General features: G+C 30.9%; 2 protein-coding genes across 2 annotated transcripts; both read right to left on the bottom strand.

Annotated features, from left to right (window-relative positions):
* Positions 1-588: 588 nt before the first annotated feature.
* On the bottom strand, positions 589-9,656 carry LOC133178882 (probable cytochrome P450 12d1 distal, mitochondrial). The gene is made up of 11 exons (XM_061313548.1): positions 9,612-9,656; positions 5,908-5,987; positions 5,268-5,413; positions 4,825-5,050; positions 4,350-4,528; positions 3,737-3,926; positions 3,243-3,423; positions 2,798-2,961; positions 2,422-2,503; positions 1,852-2,070; positions 589-958 (listed from the first exon to the last, which is right to left on the bottom strand). Exons 2-11 carry the CDS (start codon positions 5,961-5,963, stop codon positions 839-841), a joined length of 1,563 nt encoding a protein of 520 aa, XP_061169532.1. The 5' UTR covers positions 5,964-5,987; positions 9,612-9,656; the 3' UTR covers positions 589-838.
* A 2,818-nt stretch (positions 9,657-12,474) lies between these two features.
* Positions 12,475-20,852, bottom strand: LOC133178590 (probable cytochrome P450 49a1). The gene is made up of 11 exons (XM_061313310.1): positions 20,720-20,852; positions 20,175-20,210; positions 18,706-18,866; positions 18,277-18,508; positions 16,747-16,925; positions 16,304-16,493; positions 15,492-15,672; positions 15,041-15,204; positions 14,054-14,135; positions 13,155-13,373; positions 12,475-12,918 (listed from the first exon to the last, which is right to left on the bottom strand). The coding sequence occupies exons 2-11, from the start codon at positions 20,192-20,194 to the stop codon at positions 12,796-12,798; spliced, it is 1,551 nt and encodes a 516-aa protein (XP_061169294.1). The 5' UTR covers positions 20,195-20,210; positions 20,720-20,852; the 3' UTR covers positions 12,475-12,795.
* Between the last annotated feature and the right edge of the window lie 3,277 nt (positions 20,853-24,129).

Here is a 24,129-nt window from a genome sequence, read left to right as displayed (position 1 = left end):
TGGGAGGGGCTCAAGCTTTCCATTTCAGTTTCAGAAGGGGGTTCATAACCTTACATAAACTTTTTTGAAAAGCAAGTGAAAAAACAAAAAAAAAGCATCGTGTATTATTATTGAGGCACGACTGTAAGTTATCTCCTTTTCTCATTGTATACTATATACTGGAGAAATCATCCCCTAACCACCCACAGCTATGTTCTTACGGGCCTGGTATATAACTTGTCCAAAGATCCAATCATCACGAAACGAATGAACACATTTTTTTCATCTTTTTATTATTTGATAACTAGTCATTATTGCACCTCATATATAAATGTTTTAAGTATAGTAAAATATTTATAAAAAGCCGTGCTCCTAATAGCAAAATGAATTATATAAAATTCGGTTTTCGATTAACAATTTCAATCAATACGCATATCATTCAGTATAAAAAAAATAAATTAAGAATAATTGATACTTGCATTTTATAATAATTTGAACAGGTAATATTAAAAATATATATTTTAGAACATTATGAAAAGAAAAATATTGATTTATAAAAATAGAAATATGGAAATTATAAAAGAAAGTAAAACTATGTTTGCAGTTTTCTTTCTTTTTTTAAATAAGCTCACATACATGTATAGGGATACAGTAAATTTATCATGGTTTTATGCATATTTGTACAAATATATACATTTATGTACAATACTGGATAATATAAACATGCACCTGATATCAGACTATGATTCACAATATATTTTGATATCAGTTTAATTTGCACCGGTAAGAATAAAAAGCTTCAACAAAAGTACAAAATGCAAATTAATTTGAAGTTGATATTGTTTCTTTTTTCCAACCTTTAAAGTCGTGGATGAATTATGATTGGAACCCTTTGTGCTGGTGTTAAAAACAAACGATATCTACTCTTTAATTTTCCTCTGGCTCCCGAGGGTAGTGATATCTCAAGGTGTCGAAAAAACTTGAAAGGTAACGAATCATAATTGAAAAACATATACAGAACACAGAATGCTTAAGAGAAAAAGAGCTTTTTTTCTAACTTCATCTGTTTATTTGCTGGTAGACCATTTGAGGTTCTCTAACCCTCTGGCAACTTCCTTTATTAATGTAGAATAATTCAAACATCACATTCCTGTGATGTTATATCTCTCAACTGATTCAATACGCAAAAGCATGTTCTGCGTACGATCAATGTTTAAACCGAGGCAAACTATAGGCAAATAAATAGATATTACAAGGAATATATCGGTCCCGTTTAAACTCAGCTTTTGGCAAATTTTACATTTTATATTGACCTTGTCTGTATATTCAACCTATTGTAAGGTCTCATTTCATACTATTTGTAATGTTACTGGTTTTGTATTGAATTTGATTGCGGAGAGCTCCGTTTATCTAATCAATACATAGGGCTGACGGCAGGTGTGACAGGTCGACAGGGAATGCTTATTACTCCTAGGCACCTGATCCTACAGGTGGTGTTTTCAGTGGTCCGTGTTTTTACCCTGTTCACGATTAGCTTTGTTAAATGGATTGATGGGATTTATTACTGTTTGTTATCTTCACCTTTTGCATAAGAGAGATAACTCTCACTAGATTTAAGGTTTTTAAAAATTCATAAAATTAATCAATTAAATAGCCATACAAATATATGTCAAATTTTACATTGTAAGGTATGCTGAAATTAGTTGCATTTCAATAATAATTTCAATTACTTTTGAAAAGTCGCTATATTTCAAGCAACACTATGTATGAGTGAACGAAAGGAAGAAGATTAAGCCTGAGAGAATGATAATTATTAAAACTTTTGTTTTGAAAAGTACTTCTACACAGAAATTTATCAATGTAGATAAATACCTTCGCTGTTATTGTGTGCATCATTGTTTCTGCAAATCTTTGGCCAATGCAACTTCGGGTACCAAATCCAAATGGAAGTGTCGCATATGGGTATAAGTTTCTTATGTCACCAATTTTTGGATCTTCATCTCGAAGAAATCTCTCGGGCAAAAATTCCTCTGGATGGTTAAAAAATCTAGGATCACCACAAATGTGTTGAAGAAAAACGAATATTTCTGTCTAAACGAAAAGAGAAAATACTAATGCTAAGAGAAATAACTAAAAATGTCATATACTCTAGATTATATTTGTACTTTCAGTTAGAATAGATTTGACAAAGTAACAACCCGTATTTAACAATGAATTTGTGAACATGCCACGAACCTGCTTTTATACAGATTTAAATACAAATTGCTCACATCGTTTTATATAAGGGACAACATTTGCAAACGTAAATATATACTACTAACACATGAAAATTCTGTAAAAGATCTTATTGACTCTTATTCAATATACATTTAAAAGAATTCTTGAATTTTCAAATAAAAAATGAAATACTTTTCAACCTTGATCAGCTGATTAGAAACTCACAGATGCTGGTATTTGATATCCTCCAATAAATGAATCTTCTTCTAGTCGTCGAATAACACCTGGCGTCGTTGGAGGGTAAAGTCTACATTTTAAAGACATTCAGACCTGATATAGATGCATGTATATTTATAGAACCTTAGTGGTGATTTGACTTTTGTGTTTAATGAATTACACGTAAGGTACAACCTGTGATAGTAATATTTTAAGAAGAAACAGTTTTATAAAATTCACTCTGTTTATTTTTATTTATTTCATTTCATGTATCAGCTGTAATGATTTTTATTTATAATATTTTAACTGTTTGTAGAAAATTAAGACTTGACATTTCTTTTCTTTTTTTCATAAGAAGCTTTTAAAAAAAATGTTCAATTCTCACCTCATGACCTCTTTGACACATGCTTTAAGATACGGCATCCTTGTTAAAGATTCTTTCGTAACACCATTATTACCACACACTGAAAGGATCTCCTCATGAAGTTTCTGCTGTTTGTCTGTGTTTCTTGCCAACTCAAACCAAAGAAAGGATAGCACATTGGATGTCTACGGGAATTAATGTAATAAGTTATATCTGTTCACGAAACATGCATGAATGTCTTAAATTTTCCTCTTTTATATAGATTATAACAATCACAATTCGACATTATCCATATCTAACAGGGAAGTTATAGATAATTGATCAATGTTCACTTCTATCAATGGTTTTGCTGTATTTTCTTAAAAGGAAAAAAATTCAAAACATAGCTCGATTGTAAACTTGATATAATTGTACAAGATATCTATGTCTTTAATTGTCTTCTCTCATGTAATTGAAAAATCATTACCGATTCTACACCTGCGAGAAAAAGATCCAGTAGCACACTTTTGACCATCTCAGGGGACATCTTTGGATGTGTCAGGAGTGCATAGAGTAAATTTGGACCCTGGATATATTCTTCCAGACGTCCTTCTTCTTCTGCATCTTTCAATTTATCAATAGCTCCTTGGATTTCTGTATTGGTTACGCTTTATGATAGAGTATATATGAAAGTTCAAAGTCCATCTTTTACTTCATGAAACATGTATATCATTCTTTTATCATCATCATTATTTTAATTCATTTTTATTTTTTTTGATTTTTTTTTTATTTATTATTATTTTTTTTTTTTGCAGTGCTTTCGTTTATCGCCCTTATATTTTTCTCATACAATGAAAATTTTCAATCAACCTTTTACTTGTTGTAATGAGGAAAAATTGACAAAAAGAACGTCTATTTATGTTAAGTAAATTCTCAGCAAAATGGTGTTGTAGACAAAAACACTACAAAGACCTTAATTACCCAAAAAGTTGATCAGCTGCCCTTTCGAATTTCCTATAGAGAGGAGTTGATACGTATTTGTAAAAGCTCGGTCCGAGTCGTTTCAAGTCTTGATCACAAGCCTCAAAAATGTCATTCAAATGATTATTGTCCAAAACTGAAGCCCCTTCTATGCAGCCTAAACGTTTGTTAAAACACAACATTCCAGTACCTAAGAAGATATAAGAATTCAGCAAAAAAAATTATTTAAATTAATACAAGTGTAAGGCATTCTTCCTCTTAATCAGATCTTACTTTTAATTAACGTTAACGACATGCAAATCACAAATCCAATAGTGTGTGCTGTACAATAAATACCAAAACTCTAGTTTTCCTTTTTTACACATTATTTTTTACAGTTATTCAGAATTGCAAGGAGAAGAAAAGATCAATTCCCATGGATGTGAAAATTTATTTTTTTTTAAGAAATATTGATTAAAGTTATCACGTAATATTTCTTTGCACGTATATATCTTATGTTTTCCATGACCTGGCATTTTTTATTGGTTAACAATGTTTTATTCATTTTTAGAACCAAACTGGAAAACAACAAATAGATCATGAATAAAGAAAATATTAAGCGGGAAAAACTCACATTCTGTGACATAATTCGTGATCTCAGACTTAAAATCTTCAATGAGTCCTCCATTTGTGTGTTTCCTTACAAAGTCGTCTGCCACCTCTGAAAGGATACTGACGTATTCAGACACAGCTGCTGGTCTCAGCATTTGTTCCTGCGTTGGTTTGCGGAGTTTAGCCCAATCCTCCCCCTGACTGAATCATTTAAAGGATCTCGATATTAAAGTATCAAGATTCCAAGATTGATGTAATGATAAGCTTGATAGTAAGATTATTAGTAAGTATATTCTTATTTTTGAAAACCTCTTCACTTGAAATAAAAAAAAGGTAACCAATTAGGAGTTGCGATTGTTTTGAAACCACAAAGCTAATGAAATACTAGCCGGCTATGTAAATATTATTGTGAGGTACGCAATCACAATCAAAACGAACTTTTACATGTAACAGTATAATCTATATTTTTTTCTTGAATTTGTGAAAAAAGTACTTACAGATTACCCAAAGCAGGGTACAGTTTCTTATGCTCACTGTAAACCTTGTACACTTCTACACCGGAAGTAACTGGCAGTTTTGTGTGCTTTTCAAGAACCTCTTTTGCAATGTCAGGATGAAAGACAAAAATTCCCCACTTCCTTTTTATCCGCAATTTGACAATGTCTCCGTACTGTTTCTGCATCTGAGCAGCAAACTTGTGAAATTCAAAGTTCTTTAGTCCCCCTGTCACAGACACATGTACATATAATATAAGGTTTGCCGTAGTACTTTTAACAATTGTAAAAAAAAGAAAAGATAAGAATTTGTAGCGAACGTTTTACCCTGCTTTTTTGATTTCGCGAGAATGTACGGTGTGCATATTATGGCTTTAGCTATAAAATATATAAATGGTACTAAATCACGCTAAATTAAAGGGGTTTATTTTCAGGATCCCTCTTACCCTGTGATTGACTTAAAAGCATTATTCCAATATACGGCAGGTTATATAATGGATTTGGTCCAGGAATATCCTCGAGAGTTTTCATATCCAATGATTTACTTACAGTTGGCTGAGAATTTGACTGGAATCGAAACAATCGTGGAGACCTGTTAAACGTAAAATGTCAAAAACTGTATCGATTCGCTTAAATTGTGTACAACTTGATATCATTGTTAAAGGGAGATTGTCATTCTTTCAACAGCTTTATGATAGAAAATTAAATTATAAGGAATAAATTGAATAACTGCATGTACTCAAATATGCATGTATAATCTGAGTGGGAACATTTTACGTTTTTATTTACAGCTTTGCAGTGTAAAAACCGTAATTTGTTCCAACCCAGGTAATACCTTTAACCTGGGTAGCTAAAATATTCAGTCCTTAATTGACTTCAATTATCTGCGACTACGTAAAGGGTAAAAATCAGAACATCCGTAATTTAAACATTAACAAGCCTGATTCTTTTTTTATTATAATATTTTTTTGCAATTTATCATAAATGAAGTGAAGAAAATATGGCTAATGATTTTATTGTGATGTACATGCACGTCCAGGACATGATATTCTCCCATAGTAGTTTCCATCAAAGTGTCGATCTCACCTTTTTGCTTCTTTTGAGAGCCTATTTATAATTTTGAGAAGGTTTCGAGGATCCATACTTCTTGCTTCAATCTCTTCTCTCTACAATATAGTGACAAATGAGTACTTTACTATATCAAATATATATACATGCTTTAATGAGTGCTCTTATGAGTGCAATCATATCTGACTTGAGTTACAAAGACAATATGCACATTTTTTTTACCACAGTTGTCTTAAACTAAAAAAAAAATATAGGTCTTGCAATTAAGAATTAGTTACAAATTAATATTTCTTACTAGTTGTTTTAAGTCTTTTGTAAGCAAATATCGAAAACAAAAGACTATTGATGGTAAATGAAACCATACAATGTATAGAACATCTTAGCGTCATAAAAATTATCATTATACCTTCACTGTTATTACTCTATGTACAATAAACACCACAACACCCCCTTGCCATGAATACTCCCTGTAAAGTCAGAGCTACACCCTGGAACCACTCCCTCAGTGATATTCCTAATATTTTTAACCAATTAAAATTCTAGATGGGAGGAGTGTCGAGTCAGTTATGTTAAACTATTAGGTAAATAACAATGAGGTTAAAAAATTTTATTATTCGACGTCAGAATCAGACTGTAATGATGGCAAAATGACAAACATGATAAGTCTTTCAGATATATGTGAAGTCTCCAAAACCCAATATACTTGGTCTACGCATGCGATTTCACTCAGAAATGTTTCAGACCTGTCACAATATCCTAGATTGCCGTCACAATTGAATACAATAACATCACAGTTAAAATTACACCAAACTGTGCTAAATATATCTCATGGTTCTTACATTGGGGCGAAAGTAAAAAGCTTTTACATATACTTATTCTTGCATTTCTATCAATTATTATTTTTTTATCATGATAAATAAATGTTTTTATTAATGAAAAACTTTTAAATAACAATTTGTTTTGATTATATGGTCAATTCTTATGTAGAAATTCAACTGTTCTATTTCTATATAGTATTAAGTATCATTTCAACTTCTAAATTCGAAAAAAAAAACTGCAATTAAAATGAAGCGCATTTAGGCTTTCTCCTTGAAAAGGTTTTTTTTTTTACCTTGGATGTTGTTGACTTAACATGCATACATTAGTTTGAATTTTTAAATCTTTTCATGAGTTATTTGAATACAATCAAGAAGAAATATATGTTTCCTACATATTGCATAACCTTGAAATTTAATCGCCTTTGCAAACATCTCCAATGTGTTGTGTTAAAAAAGATAAAAAAATAAAAATAAAATTCGTTCTTAGTGTTTGAAGCATTTACTGTTGTAAAGCATTCAAAGTACAACAATTGTTGATGTGCATTTATTTTGTATCATCTGTTTTTACCTGCAAAGCATCTTTGATAGAATTGATGTACTAATTTCGTGTTTTGATATGCCCCCTTTTCATTTTCATTTCTATAGAGGCTAATCCCCTTTTCTTTCAATTTTCAAATAAGGAATGGCTAATAAATAATTTATATGACAAGTAAATAATCTTACCCTTAAGTTGTTTTTTTTTTTTTTATTTATTAATTCCTTTGCTAATAGAGTAATTTTGGCATCTTAATATTTGTAAAATCACGAAAAATGGTCTATATTTTGAAATGATATCCATTACCATTACACTACAATCAAGACAAGGCTTCTGATTTCATTTTTATTTTAAAGCATTGTCCATACAAAAACATTTCAAAGATCAAAAATAGTTGACGGTCTGTTTTTGTAATTTTCAATTAGAATGGGCTCGTTATTTATTTTTAAACGTGTTATTATTTTCCTCGATGTTCATTAATAAATAATTTAATGAAATTTCAGTGAACAGTGTTTATTTGAATGCTTCCATATTGTCTAAAATTCTTGTCCGAGTATCTTTTATGATTGTTTCCGTAAAACAAAAGTTATGTAACGGGTAATCGGGAAATATATAATTTTTCGGAGGCTTCGCTATCTTGCAAAACAATCGTCACAATGACATTGTTATCAAAGATAACCTATCATTGGGTTGTATTTTTACTTACATATTTCATACCAATTATTAGGCCTTTGTTTTTTTACTTAATTTTACTATGAAATGTTCCGTCTACCTCATTAATTCATAAGGCTTATGGCCAGTGTGACCGGTCGACACGGGATGCCTACTCCTCCAAAGCACATGATCCCACATCCGGATTTCCAGGGGTCCGTGTCTTATATACCTTCACAGATTTGTATTGTTCGAAGGGTTTTTGAGATCGCTCACTGTTCGCTATCTTCACCTATTTCTTTATCCTTTCCTCTGTAACCCTTGAAAACGTGCAATGCAAATATAGGTAATAAACAACATTATTCAATGAACATGGCCTTGTGAATTGCAATTGCTCTAGATCTGCTGGAAAATGCCATTCCAGCATTTGATATTCATTAAGCCATGTTCGCTAAATAATGTTTCTTATATATTAGTGAATTATCCTTAAGCATACTTTAACTAAAGCTATCAAATTGCTTGGGGGAAAAATCCATTCCTAAAATTATAATATAATATTACGAAAACTAAATAATCAGTGGAAACAATTTTGAAGTATTCGAAAATTAATTTCTTATTATTTACACTTAAAAACTTATGTCTTATCATCTTTGAAAGTGTGCAAGTTTAAAACAATATGGGCTGTATTTTTAAGAATTCTACTTTTCTTTAAAATGAGTTTTTATGATGCATAAAATTCTTCCTGAACATAAACCTTCATAGAGAATACTCAGTCTACTTATGTTTTATCAAAGAAGGATTTCTTCACCATGGATTTTTTTTTAATTACTGTTTTATAAGAACTCAGTTTTATACAACGTATCAGATAAGTAATGTTACATCCATCAGAGCTCCTGAATATTTTTCCAATGCAAATAAGAATAACAAAAGTTTATCAACCTTCATTTTATCCCTCATTGCGATAATATAGCAATTTTTACAACAAAATTACCTATAATAATGTTCTTTTCATAGTTACATGTAGCGCAATAAGTAAATTAGTACAGAGAAAAGTGTCGACACCTTTAGAACTCTTTCCCGCACCATAAAGACCTATCAAATTACTCAACCCTCATAATCAGCTCAAATAATACCTAAGCTATCACTATACATTTTAAAAAACACACTCCATTCCATTTAAACAAACTTCTTTAAGTAATTTTTTTTTCAAGATAACAGTGATATTTTTGTCTTTATGCATTTCTTTCACTGAATAATTAATGAAAATATCCTGAGGACCATTATAGTAATTCAAATATCAGACCATTATAGTAATTCAAATATCACCTATGGATCAACTAGAACAATAAGTAATAGCAGGAATGAAAAGTTGCGCAAACACACGATTTAATAAAGACTACTCTATTTAATCCATTCCAGTGAAAAACCATGTATTATATGTATTTCATTTAAGCATATAAATAGTTTCTTATGAGTATTTTTCAACCCTAATAAAGCTTTGAGTATAATTAATATACGACTGCAGGAACCAAACTGGAGACTTTTTTAGAGATAAATAACTTAAGCAATGATTATTCCAACAGAAAATATAATTAAAATATATCAAATTTAAAAAAAATCCGTTTTAACTACAATGATGATTTCCCAAATAAATAACTAGATGCAATTACTGTTATTTTTAAAATATTTATTCTGCATAGGACAGAAACTTTACTTACCTATCGCAAGATAGTAGTTCTATTGAATGTATCCTGGCCTGTCGACCTAAATACCTGTCTAGTTCAACGGCATTTATATTTGGTTTAGGTTATTGCCCCCCTCTACTTCAGATTGCAAGCACTGCTGGGTTTAAGGATTTTAAATCAAAATACAAGTTATGCAATATCTTGAAGTGCAAAATGTCTTTTACAACAATACAACTCGCAGTGCATTCACCTAAATGTATGTATCAAATATCTTTTGCACTTGATATGGGCCATGGATTTTAGATCTTGAGATATATCTTACATTCTGTCGTCTGTCTGTTTATTTTAATTTAAAATTTAAAAACATGTTCTAAACATGATTTTCAATGTAATTAAAGTACCAAGACTTGAAAAATACATTTTTTTTTTCTATTGCATATCACAAGACATTTTTACTAGGGCATGTACTACTCAAGATCTACGTTGAAAGACTTTTTCGTAAACATTTGTTGAATGATGATACATGTACATGTATAAAATCTATCTTTTGACAAATGTCTCTATACAAGGTCTAATAAAATTGAAAAATATGTGACCTACTTTGAAAAGATTCTTTTTAAATCGATTGATTGACTTTGATATCTAATATGACAGTTGGTTGCAATTTGTGTCTTTTGAACTACTGACGAGGTAGTCCTGACCTTTAGTCGTCTTGTATGTAAAACTTCATGAGTAGCGTTCATGGGTAGCGAGGGTTTGACTTTTGATACACATACATATTACCAATTTATTTAAAACTTTTTAGACCTTTAAGTTAATACTTTGGTTAGTTTTTCCCAATCATAGAAGTAAGAGAAAAACTGTTCTAGTATGATCAATTTGTAGCTTTCATTTTTTTCATATTATAAATATTGTGTACTTTGAAAAACTGTAACTTAAATTCTATAACACAGTCCCAAAATGCATGTCGAAATACTTTTGTCAATTTTAATGTTCTATGTATTTTAACTGATTAATGTAGTCGTAAAGGTTGTTGTGTTATTCCTCGGATAAAAACTGAGTGGCATCAGTTAAATATTTACAAACTGTACTGTCTGCAAATGCATTTGTAAAACACGATACGACCCATTTTTTTTTATCTTTAAATATGACCCTCATTCCACTTAAATTGACTGTCATTAAGATAGAAAAAGTTCAGTGAACTCTTGAGTTTGCCCGATGTCAACATCCTTAAAGATAATTTATGCACTTTTTAATCATGTTGATATTCACAATTGATTTTCATTACTTATAACTGGGAAAATTTTTAAGTGAATTCAATGTTTATATTTTGAGACTATTTAAAAATGCTTTCATTGTTCATTTTTCTACATACATTATAAATGGTTTTGAGAGACTCAAGGGTCAGTTTACACAAATTTATCAGAAGAGGCAAAATAAGAACAGTTTTTTAAATACACGTAATATTTTCCAGTAGGTCATATTTGCAAAAATAGCGGCTGATATTATGGAATTATTTTTTCCCGTCCTTAAGGCAATAATTGATTCCAATAATTTTATTTTTTTTCAGGGATATAGTTACGCGCTTGTGTGTGTATGGGTGAATGGGTAAGTGAATACGTGCGTACAGGAAGCTGCGGTATCTTTCTTATATAATAAAATAATTCCAAGATCTGTGATCATTATATTTGATATCAAAATTAGAAATAATTATTAACATAAGCGTTTTAATATTTGTAAAATTCAATACTTTTATTTACTTACATCTAGCACGAGAAATATGGCAATGAATGTATATTTATTCATAGAAAATACACACTTAATGCGAATAATCAATAACTGAATTTCACAACCAGATTGTCATTATTTAATGCTAAATGTATTTATTTAGCCTGATCAAAGAACAAAAATTAGTAAAATGAATATCTCACGACTTAAGACTATGTGCTTCATTTAATATATCAACATTTAGAAAAACATTAAAACACTTTGCTGTCAACATGATTGTATACGTGTTACTCGATTTGAAAGTCAACTTTTCTTGTACATTTATGTAATATTTCTCCATCTTTAAGATAACCACTGATCACAGATCGTTTTTCAGGTTTTACTGCATGTATTTTTCATAAACAGTATCGTTGTATGATATGAGCATGACTGGTTCTTGAGTTAGATGTTTACTAATTTTTCTTACATATATATTTTAAATTCTAACATATATTTAGACAGGCATCAGAACCATCATCAATATCTTTTGCACAAAAAGTATAGTTATGGAAGAAAGGTAGAAAATTCAGATAAATACACGAATATTGTCAATTTTCCAGTTATTGTCAGGTCTGCATGTTAATCTGTGTTGCACAAACACTTCAATTTTGTAATATGTTTACTCATCACAACAAATATGCGCCTATGACGATTACTGCCATACTTTGTATATCTTTGAGGGTACCCATCTCTTATCCGCAACTACTCCAATACCACTGAATAAAATTTAATGAGACTTTCACAGAATCTTTACTACTTAGTGTTTTTATGCATCTCCTATTTTACATTTCGATCGGACAGATGTTTGGGGTTTCTCATGGCAAAAACTGGACACTTCCATTCTGTCTATATTATTGGGGGTACCCATCTCTCATGCGCGACTTCTGCCATACCACTGAATAAAATTAAATTAGATATTCACAAAATTTTTATTACATAGTGCCATTGTGCACCTCCTATTTTACATTTGGCTAGAATAGATATTTTGGGTTTCCCATAGTAAAAAAATACACTTGTCAATAAACTCATATGAGAGCATGGGGCATCATTTTGTAAGTTCAGTGCTGTAAAAAAAGTATGTGTAAGAAGATTTTCTTACAGCATCTTGTATGACATAAAAACAAGGTACTATTATTCTTTAAACTTTTATTCTCAGTTTAATTATTTCATCTGTATTATATAAATAATGGCGATAAATTCAACAAAATTGATCAATGAAATAAAAACAATACGCATACGCATGCGTAGATAATACATGTACCGGTGTTACCACAAGGCATTAATGTTAAGAATTTTTATTTAAGTTTAATAACAATTATTCAAAGTATAACTTAAGAAATAGTGGTAAATAATTTGGCATCCATAAATAAGAATGTAGTGCATCTCTCTCTCTCTCTCTCTCTCTCTCTCTCTCTCTCTCTCTCTCTCTCTCTCTTTTAATACGTGCAATCTAATTCTCCGTAGGTCTTATCATTAGCGGTACAGCATGTTTGGGTGTTGCAAATGTGCGGTATTTATACTCCATAACTGGATTTGTTCCTGACGGAAGAGAAACTTCCAAACGCTGGAAAATCTGAAAGACAATTGAAGAAGATATCATTAAGCTTTCAATAAAATGATATTTTCCAATTAAATACAACAAACATTGCCCAAGTATCATCAGTTTACAAATAAAATGTTAGTAATGTCAGTTGTCATTATCATATAATAAAATAATTCTGAATATTTCACTTTTCTAATAATCGTACGTCTTTGAAGCATAAAAATTTCTCTGTTAAATGTGATAAAAAAAAAAATCTGGCACAATACCTTTGCAGTGAGTACATGAATCTCAGTTTCTGCAAATCGTTGTCCGATACAACTTCTTGGACCAAATCCGAACGGAAGGATGGCAAACGGATTGGAGTTTTTGTATTCCTCTGTGAGAGTACTGTCACCTCTGACAAATCTTTCCGGAAGAAATATCTCAGGACTTTTGAAAAACCTGGGGTCCTCGCACATCTCTTGTAAACAAACAACAATCTCTGTCTACAAAACATGAAAAAAGATGGTTTTAACGATAAAGAAATTATGGTATACTCTTGTATTTTTTTAAGTTAAAATGTAAGATGTAGACTGGAATAGTCACTTTCGCCCGACTGTATCTGATTTTTATTGGGGCCTTGTGTGCCAGCGGGCACAAAGAAGATAGGTGAGGTGAGTTTACCTAATTTTTGTAAATAATTCTCATGTTGGAATCCCGTTGCTGTGGAGTCTGTCAACATTTGATGCATAAATATTATCGCTGACTTTGTTTATTTTATTGTAAGAGACAATTGATGGAGAAGCTTCTTCACTTCGATCAGAAATGTTGACACCTTTAGCATTACAGCTTATAATTTATAATTTTCTTATATCATTTCACTTCATGTATGATTTAAGAGGATTAAACTTGAATTGTTTTAAAATATCCTCCATACCCGATGCTAATGCCCTCGAGGGACTACTTTATGTGAGCATTCTGAATAAAGTTTCCCACGATTTGTCTAGATATTTATTGTAACTGTTCCTGATCAAACATATCTCTTTATATACTAGAGATGTAGAAAATATGGGACTAAATGAAGATGATTCTTTATTGGCAACCGCACTGAATTTTGCCAGCCCAAGAAGTGTATTGTATCCTATACTTTTCCTTCCAGTCATACTAAAAGATCAGTAAATATTACCCCAGCGGGAATGTGATATCCACCAACAACCACGTCTTTCTCAAAACACCGATACATCCCCGGTGAGGTTGGTACATAGATCCTTAAAAATGTCATGTAGATATTACAGTAGAAGTACTGTATATATTAATACATATATCTTCATTCTTACAATAGTATGAATTCAACAGTGCACAGAGAAGAAAATACTTACAATGAAAAGCATATATTTATTAGTTTCAGGTAGTTTTGTAAAACAAATCTTTTAAAAAGAGGGAGTGATGTGGTCCGTCGATTTTCATAAAAGGGTAGAAGTAAGTTTCATAGTAAACAGAAAAGCTAAAAAAAAAATCATAACGTTTGTGCTACTTTAAATGAGGTGATACTTAAATTCCGTCAATTTGCAATGCTTTAAACTCGAGATGCAGGATTTAGTAATTTCCCAAACACATGCATGCATTACTTTTCATTAGAATTAGTGGAGATGGAAGGATTATATCCGTTGAAACATTATGTAAAAATATAAATATTTATTCTTATAACTCATAACAAACTAGGGTGTTCTTTAGAGGAAAAGCGTTAATATTTGCTCAAACAGAAGGTAAAATTCACACTTTAGATAAATGATACAATTTTAATGGTATAATGAATATTTTCATTCCTTTATCGACTATATAAGCAGTAATCAGAAAATCAGTTACATTCAAGAAATTATTTTGTTTATTTTGATTTTATATAAGATAATGAGTTCGTGGGTACCTTTCGTCCACGAATTTACATCCTCCACGAATTAATATACTAGGGTTTCAAAATCATATCTCTTTTGTAGATATGAGTGAATACACGAAATAAAGACCTCAAGAACCTGTAAAATTTCAGCAATCCACGATAATTGGCCCCTATGAATTTTGACGATTCCACAATATGTTAAAAACGGTGTCACAGTCCCTATACATATAATGTCCATCATCTGAAGGTAAGTTTTGAATATTTTATGCGTAAGGTTACCTCATGGCTTCTCTGACGCAGGCCTTCAGGTACGACATTTTTGCCAGTGTATCTTTTGTGATATCATTTTGACCACACACAGATATAATCTCATTATAAAGCTTTTCTTGTTTGTCAGGATTCTTTGCCAGTTCAAATAAGAGAAATGTTAAAGTATTTGAAGTCTGAAAAAAAAGATGTGTAATTTTCTTTGAAATATATATCCCCTTAGGATATATTTTTCTACTGATGTAAAGTGAAAATATTAATTCCAACTATATTTAATTACAAAAATCGTCCAATCACTTTCAGAAACAGAACATACATGTGCAATGTATGAGTTTAACGGTAATACATATTGTAACTAAAACAAAATTGGACGGCCAATTGTTTTAATTATTATACAAGCAACATTAATTAAATTAAAAAATATCTTTACTTAATATAAAAGATGATATTTTGATTTACTTACTGATTCGACACCACCAATGAACAGATCCAGAAGTGTTCTATCTACACTTCTAAGCGTCATCTTAGGGTGACACAGTAACGAGTACAACAAATTCGGTTCTTGGAGATATTCCTTCAGCTTTCCGTCCCGTTCTGCAGTTTCTAGTTTTTTCAAGGCACTTTTGATTTCGGTTTGACAAATGCTTAAAAAGGTAATGATATTTTATCAGTTTTATTATACAAAGTTGTTTCAAAGGGTTGATAAGCCTCATCAATTATATGTAAAAGTATAAAATATTTTCTTAATTGCCGTAAAATAATATTTCACTTTCAAGGTACACTTAAGTCTTTTTTTTTTTGGTGAATATGATGTAACTTCCAAGCATTTTCCTTGTACTTATCTTAATCAGAAAAAAAATGAATATTAAGGGCAAAAACTCGATGTGTAACAATAAAAAATAAAATACACTGTAGTGCATGATGAATTTTATTCTAATGTCATTGCTTTGTGTGTCGTAGGAAACCAAACAATTCTAATTAAAACAATTCTTTAGCAGATAAGGCAATTAGTATACAGTGAGTATAAGCTTAATATTTCTTAAAATTTTTACTGTCCGAAATTATCATTTAGAATGTCATTATATATAATTATGTACTTGTAATTTTTCCTTTCTAGTTAATCGTAAAACACGAAAGTTTAAAACTCTGTTCTGCATAGGGAAAAGTTTGAAGCGCCGGACAATTACATCACCTGGTACATGTGAAACACAGTCATTACTTATAATTTATGTATGTAAATATACAATTCCCATTTTTAATAAACCATTTTCTTACCTATGAATATGGTCTGCTCCTTTCTTAAATTTCCTGTATAGTGGTGTGTTAAAGAAACGATAAGGTTTTATACCAATACTCTTCAAATCCCGGTCTATGGCGTCAAACAAGTCTTCCAAAAGAGTAATGTCAATCACAGGTTTGTCATGAAGACATCCAAGACGTCTATTGAAGCAAAGCATGCCTACGCCTATAAATGATGATTTCAGTATATTATTTTATGTTATTAAGAAATTTTCGATGTCTGTATCGAAATGAAATATGGAGATAACGAACAGTAATCAAGCTCAATCGTCCATTGAAATAATACAAATGAATGCAGAACAAACATGGACCTCTAAAAACATCAGAAGTGAGAACGTTTGCCATGAAAACAAAACCAAAATAATTATTGTTCATGTGAATTTCATTTCATCTAAAAGATGTGAAGCAGACACGAATACTCTCAGTAGCATAGTTGACAAGTGTAGGCCGGAGATCATCTATTTTTCCGCCATGTTTATATTTCTCTACGAAATCCTCTGCCACTCTAGACAAGATTCCAACATATGCAGACACAGCGACTGGTCTTAGTATCAATTCCTGCGATGGTTTCCGAAGCTTGGCCCACTCTTCGCCATTCCTAAGATAAATATATAGACAAAAACTAGAAATTCAAAGAATAATTATTATTGTGTAGTAAAGGTTGCCCCTTAATCCTTACGCTTATACATAATTTGGAAGTAAGTACATTCAAAGAGTTAGATTTGACTGATAGTATCAATCAAGATTAATCAGATGAGTGTAGAGAATTTTGAAACAAAAAAGTTTGTAATGCTGGTATATTCCTGTTATTCTTTACGAAAACCATAAAATCATGATTAAAGGGCTATCTGGTGGGCCATCGTTGTAAAATTTTAACATTTTTTGTAGTCAACGCATTTAAGATTTCTTTTCAAACTGCAATTTCCCGTAAATTGTCGAGAAATAACTAGTTGTGATCTTGAAAAAAAAACAGTCAAGAATTTGTAAGTATTGTGTTTGATTTTTATATTTACAAAAATCGTCTAAAGATTAGTTTATAAAACGTCAGAGCATTATCTTCTGATCATCAAAATATCTCCGAGAATTATCTCAGAATACTTATTTAGCACGGGGATGAAGATTAATTTCTACATAATAGAGAGTATTCGCCACAGAACAAAAAAAAACTCCGAATATGAACAGTTCACCCTTTTGTGAAAAGGTTTACTACACGGAAGAAATACTATATACTAGTAGTAAATCTAGTGAATCTTCGAGGGGGAGGGGAGTTACTTTTCCATGAGGGACGTTTTTACTGTACATCATCGACCTGAGAGCACAGATTAAGTTGCATTAGGTATAACACCGCTTATTCAAGAAATATATCCTGATCCCGGGTCGTTTTCATCATGAAAATCACTGAAAATAATTCCTTAATGTAATTTTTCTTCAACTTGATACATATAGCTATACATAGTTAACAATACATATAACTGTATTTTAAAAATTTCATTTTCATTGTCCAACTCTGACTTTATAATTGAGAGATCAAATCGACTAATTACAGTAGCTACACTTTCTGATGTATAGAAAATCAAACAGAGAAAATAATGAATGAGAATTAAATTGTATATATCATTATAAAGGTATAGTACTTATTTTACAAGTATGGTTATTTGAAAAACATTGTCAAATTTAAACATTCGCTATAATTTACACTTAATTAAATGGTTTCCATATTAAAGTACTTTTTTCCCTTTTTTGACAGAAATGATCTTAGAAACTCAACCTTAGAAGAATATACAGGGGATGAATCTATTTTTTGTTCACTGAAGTAATTAATGTTAAATACTTAAATACATGCAATTTGTTTACATCCATAAATTCATCTTCATCACTTCTAGGGTTGAAGCCGCTTATCCGATGAAACGAGAATCGTGAAATATAGACTGAAATATTAACATACTTACAACGTTGCCAAACTTTGGCTGAGATTTTCTTTCTCATTATAAATCCTAAGGACATCAATGGGCGGACGGAAAGGATTCTTTATCTGTATTTCTAGGACCTCTTTAGCGAGATCTGGATGAAAAAGGAACACTCCCCATTTATTTGTAGTAGTCCTTATTCTCGCAATATCACCGTATCTTTTATGGATTGCAGTCATAAACTTCTTCAAATCGACCGGATATTCTAAGCAACCTGGTATACAAGCGATTCACAGTCAAACAGTCAATAAAAGAAGATTTTTTTTTTCTTGCAATTTGTGTCTTCACCTTGCAAAAAATAAAATGTCATTGTCTCAATTGTTGTATATGGTCTATTATTTGTTTTTAATCTATCATTTCTTAATCATAACTGATTATAAGAAGAGGATGAAGAAGAACAGCTTTACATACCAAGAGATTTTAAGAGGAACGTGTTACCGATGTAATATGGTATTGCAAATTTCCCAGTGGCTCCTGGAATTTCTTTAAAAGGTTTTACATCCGGGGATTCGCGGAGGAAGGCAGCTGCTGCATTCGAGGAATACTGCCGCAAATGTAAATATCCAGGAAACCTGTCGGTGGAAAGTATTTTTTATATCTAGAAATTAAGGTAAGGTGATGTATAATTGTCATACGCGGGTATGTTAAGGCTACACCCAGAGATATCCTACATGCCTTAACAATATGGCGTCATAGTAAGCTGTATGACGTGAACTTTAAAAATAATGATTTCTTAATATCTATATTTAAAGTTTAATTTCAGGTCAAAGAAATGAATGGAATCATTCAAAACAAAATATATACTAAATCTTGTCGTTTTGGGGTGGTATAAATAGCTAAGTATTTAGCACGGGGGTGAAATACCAAACCCATGACGTCATAACTATTGATCAAATATTTGCCGAGTGAAGTTAAACGTGACGAGAATTCATGTAAACAAATAGAAGAAATGGGAGTTTTTAAAGTATATACCGTGAATGTTATGTGTGATTCATAAGGAATTAAAGATTAAGAATCAGGTACGCTGATATATTCTTATCATGTTTTCTTATAATGAACACAGGCTGTGCTTTGAAATCCCGATCAGCCTTTCCTCTGTCATTCTATAACAACAAAGATGCAAAAGTTCAACACTACGCCGCATACTTTGAAACAAATTTTTTGTTTGTATCCAAAGCTTGTATTCTTTAGTACTTGGAAAGTGCTGCTAGAATCGTGTGGTTAACATGAATTGATAACAATTCCTTGATCGTATGTATAAAATGTAAAAATTTTGGTAAGGTTTCATGTGAACCTTTGGAATATTTTTTTCTGTGTCTGGAAAGTAGGATTCTAGCAGCACTTTTCATGGCACAGTGATGTTTTTATATAATTATTTTCAATAAAACAAATGAATTAGCTCCGGGGTAGTGTTGAACTTTTCACTTTTTCATTAAGGCAATTTTTCTATTTATAGACGTCACGTGATGACGTCGTAGTGGAGTGCTTCTTTTAGCCTAAGACTCAATGACGTCTATACAAGGGATAATAATAGTGAATGTTTTATCTATGACTTTTCCGATTTATCAATGTTACATTTTACGAAAAAAAGTCTAAATTCGCCGAAATATGATCTGGGTACTGCCTTAACATGATACCTGCGTAATCTTTTAATTCGAATTGTTGTAATCAAGCATTTATAAATTTGTAAATTACTAAAGTTCAGTTGATGAAAGATCTTTTAAAAAATATGCGTTGATTTAAATCTTAATTTCACTTTTTACAATATACATGTACTAGAAACAGAAAATACACCAACGAAAATATTTTTTGATAATTGTGTACAAATATATATAATGCTGATTTGAAAAATATTATCAGTATACACAATATTCTCTTACCTTCTATACAGAGCCTTCATATCTAAATATTTTCCCCTAAATTTAAGAAACGTAAAATGAAAAGAAAATCAATTAATAACATAACTGTTTTTCACACACTCGATATTTTGTTAAACAGATATATATATATATATATATATATATATATATATATATATATATATATATATATATATATATATATATATATATATATATATATGACATGCACCATGCACTCATTATCATATTATAATTAATTAATTAATTAATTAATACAATATATACTGTAGTTATAAGGATAATTAAAGTCTTAGTCAGACCGATCTTCCTTACAGTCATTGAAAATTAATTGCTTTTAACTGGCATAATATAATCTAACAATCTATCAAGTATGTTACTTTGTTCCCAAAAGTTAACTCCTCAAAAATATTTCATGTACTACTTTTCAACCACTAATGCGTTTCCATATTTAACAATAAATGATATTGAGGGGGTTTAACCCTTTCAATACCATTTACCTGAAATGGTGACGGAATTATTTTGCTGTTATTTAAAGAGCTTACCTGTAAAATAAATCATAACTACATGTAAAAGCCTATTCGATCCCTCCTCGAAACACCTCCAATTGTTCCTCTTCACAAAACAAATATATAAAATTCATATCTATTCAAACTGCTTTGGGTCTAGGTCAATCATCGGAGTTTACATCTTTTTAAACCGTACGGTAAAATGGTTTTGTCAAAATTGTATGAATGGGACAATCTGTCGAGCAAAACCCAGCACAACAGTCATGTTGGGTTACTTTGGGAGAATAAACATTTGATTTGTAATGTACATGTAACACAGGTTGAAAGTGGGTTTGTAAAACATAAGCTTGTTATAATAATAATGATAATAATGTAAAATCTTTAAAAAATCATAATCAGTGTCAAAGACACAGATCATTATACATGAAGGATACTTTTCTATATTTACATTTGCAAATGTTTATATAACACTATTGAAAGCATGCGTATCTATATCCGCATAAACACGGGTTTCTCTCGTCATAAATGTTCGACGTAATTTCTCAGTGACGTCATAAAGGGTCGACGTGCAATCAATAGATCAAACTCGTGCCGTTGAGTTTGAAAAATAAAACATTTCACGCGTTAAAGATTATAATCAGGCAAATATAAAATATGAATAAGTAACAAATGTAAATATAAGTAATGAGGTTTAATTTTTAAACATCTATCGGGATATAATTACGGGTTGGTCAAGATCAAATTTACCATAAAGCCCTTCTTTATGGAATTTGATCTCGTGACCAACCCGTATTTATATCTCATTAGATGTTTAAAAATGATACCTTATTTCTTAAATAAATTAAATTACTATTTTTTTTACTATTATTTCTTATTAGAAGGAAAATTTACAAAAAAAAATTAATAAAAAATCAAACGAAAACAAAAAAATGGCATTTTACCAGAAAAAAATTATTTTAACTCTTCCTCTTATACTTTTACAAGTGTCTTTAAAAACCTTTTTTAAAGAGAAACATCCTTAGTAATTTAATGATTTATCATTTACTTAAATGATTGCAAATGAAGGACTTGTGTCTTTTTCCCCATAAATCAGTAGGTACTCTTTCGGTAGTGGGTAGGTAACTGGGTGGGGTGAAAAACTAATAACGTCCCCAACAAAAAATATTATAGTTAACTATAGTTAACTATAGTTTACTATAGTTAACTATAGTAAATCAAAGTGTCAAAGTTATCACTATAGTAAATCAAATTTTTCAAAGTGATCACTATAGTGTCATAGTGATCACTATAGTAAATCAAAGTTATCAAAGTGATCACTATAGTGACATAGTAATCACTATAGTGAATCAAAGTTTTCAAAGTTATCACTATAGTAGATCAAAGTTTTCACCATAGTAAATCAAAGTTTATAGTGATCACTGTAGTAAATCAAAGTATTCATAGTTATCACTATAGTAAATCAAAGTGTCAAAGTTATCACTATAGTAAATCAAAGTGTCAAAGTTATCACTACAGTACATCAAAGTTTTCATAGTGTCAAAGTTATCACTATAACTATAGTTAACTATAGTAATTTTTTTGTTAGGGATATGCTGATTTTCAGATTATTTTCAGATTCATAGTGTTTGATGAATTAAATTTATTTATTTTTCGACGTTAAGAGACTTTCTTTATGTTGTTAAAAATGTAAAAGATTAATAAACTCAAAATCAATATCGAAGACGATATTTAATTTTTGAAGAAATGCAATGATCAGCAAGTACTATTGTCTGACAAATATAGTCTGTCATCTACAAGAGTTGAATCCAATGGCCCTAGTATACTGCAATGAAATTACAGAGGCATTTTTTTATGAAGCGAAGATTCGGGGGCATATAGTTTTTGCCCTGTCCGTCCATTTGCCTAGCTGTCTGTCTGTCTGTCTGTCTGTCTGTCTGTTTGTCCGCAAAAAACTTAAACATTGCCCATAACTTTTGATTGGTTGGAGCTATGGCTTTTATATTTCACATGTGTATTTCTTGTGACAAGACCTTTCCTTGGGTACCATCACATTTGACCTTTGGACCTTGACCTTGGAGTTTGACCCCCTTTTGCAAAATTTTTTGAATCTTTAAACTTGGCCATAACTTTTGAACACTTGGAGCTTGGGCTTTCAAACTTCAAAAGTGTATTCCTTTTGAGAAAGCCTTTCTTTGGATACCAACATCTTTGACCCTTTGACCTTGAACTTGGAGTTTGACCTACTGTTGAAAAAACTTTAACCTTGGCCATAACTTTTGAACAGTTTGAGCTAGGTCTTTCATACTTTGCATGTGTACTCCTTATGACAAGACCTTTCTTTGCATACCAACAACTTTGACGTTTTGACCTTGACCTCGAAGTTTGACCTACTTCAAATTTGAAAAATTTTAACCTTGGCTATAATTTTTGAACAGTTAGTGCTACGGTTTTCATACATCACATATGCATTCCTTGTGAGAAGACTTTTCTTTAGATACCAACAACTTTGACCTTTTGACCTTGGAGTTTGACCTATTTTTGAAAAACTTTCACCTTGGCCATAACTTTTGAACACTTGGAGTTACGGCTTTCATACTTCACATATACATTTTCTGTGACAAGACCTTCCTTTAGATACCAACAACTCTGACTCTTTGACTTTGACCTTAAAGTTTGACCTACTTTTGAAAAACTTTAACCTTGGCCATAACTTTTGAACAATTGATATTAGGGCTTTTATACTTCACATGTATATTCCTTGTGACAAGACCTTCCTTGGAAAACCAACAATTTTGGCATTGACCTTGGAGTTTGACCTGCTTTTAAAAATTTTTAACATTGGCCATAACATTTGAACGTTTGGTTCTAGGGATTTCACATTTCACCATCATGCGTATCACTTGTTACAAGAACTTCCCTTGGGCACCATTCGACCTTGACCTTGCCGTTTTACTTACTTTGAAAAATTTTTAACCTTCTCCATAATTTTTCAACGGTTTGTACTAGGGCTTTCATATTTCACAGATATATTCCTTGAGACAAGATCTTTCTTTGGGTACCAACATTTTTGTTTTCTTGACCTGGACTTGGATTTAAGAAACTTTAACCTTCGCCATAAGCTGCATACGGGGGCATCAGTGTTTCAAAAACACATCTTGTTATTCATTAATTTTTAATATATTTTTTAAATTTTTTAATAAATTAATTATTTTTTTTTAAATTAATAGTTGATTGATTATATAATGTATTACGTTATATCAAGCATCTTTCACCGAATTGAGGAATAGCGTACCCCCTCTCTGTATACTACTACAATGTAGGTATCCTCTTTTAGTCCCAAGGTTAAACATTCCAAACATTTCTTTTAATTCATTTTATATTTTAGAAATCATAATACAGTTCGGTAAAGATTTGTGAACACGCCAACAAACTTACTACTACAACAG

This window comes from Saccostrea echinata, unplaced genomic scaffold (assembly GCF_033153115.1).
Source record: "Saccostrea echinata isolate AGI-Se365-2 ecotype Australia unplaced genomic scaffold, CSIRO_AGI_Sech_v1 ptg000003l, whole genome shotgun sequence".
In the NCBI taxonomy this organism is placed as follows: domain Eukaryota; kingdom Metazoa; phylum Mollusca; class Bivalvia; order Ostreida; family Ostreidae; genus Saccostrea; species Saccostrea echinata.
Note: the sequence above shows the minus strand (reverse complement) of the source record. Positions and strands in the feature narration are given on the sequence as shown.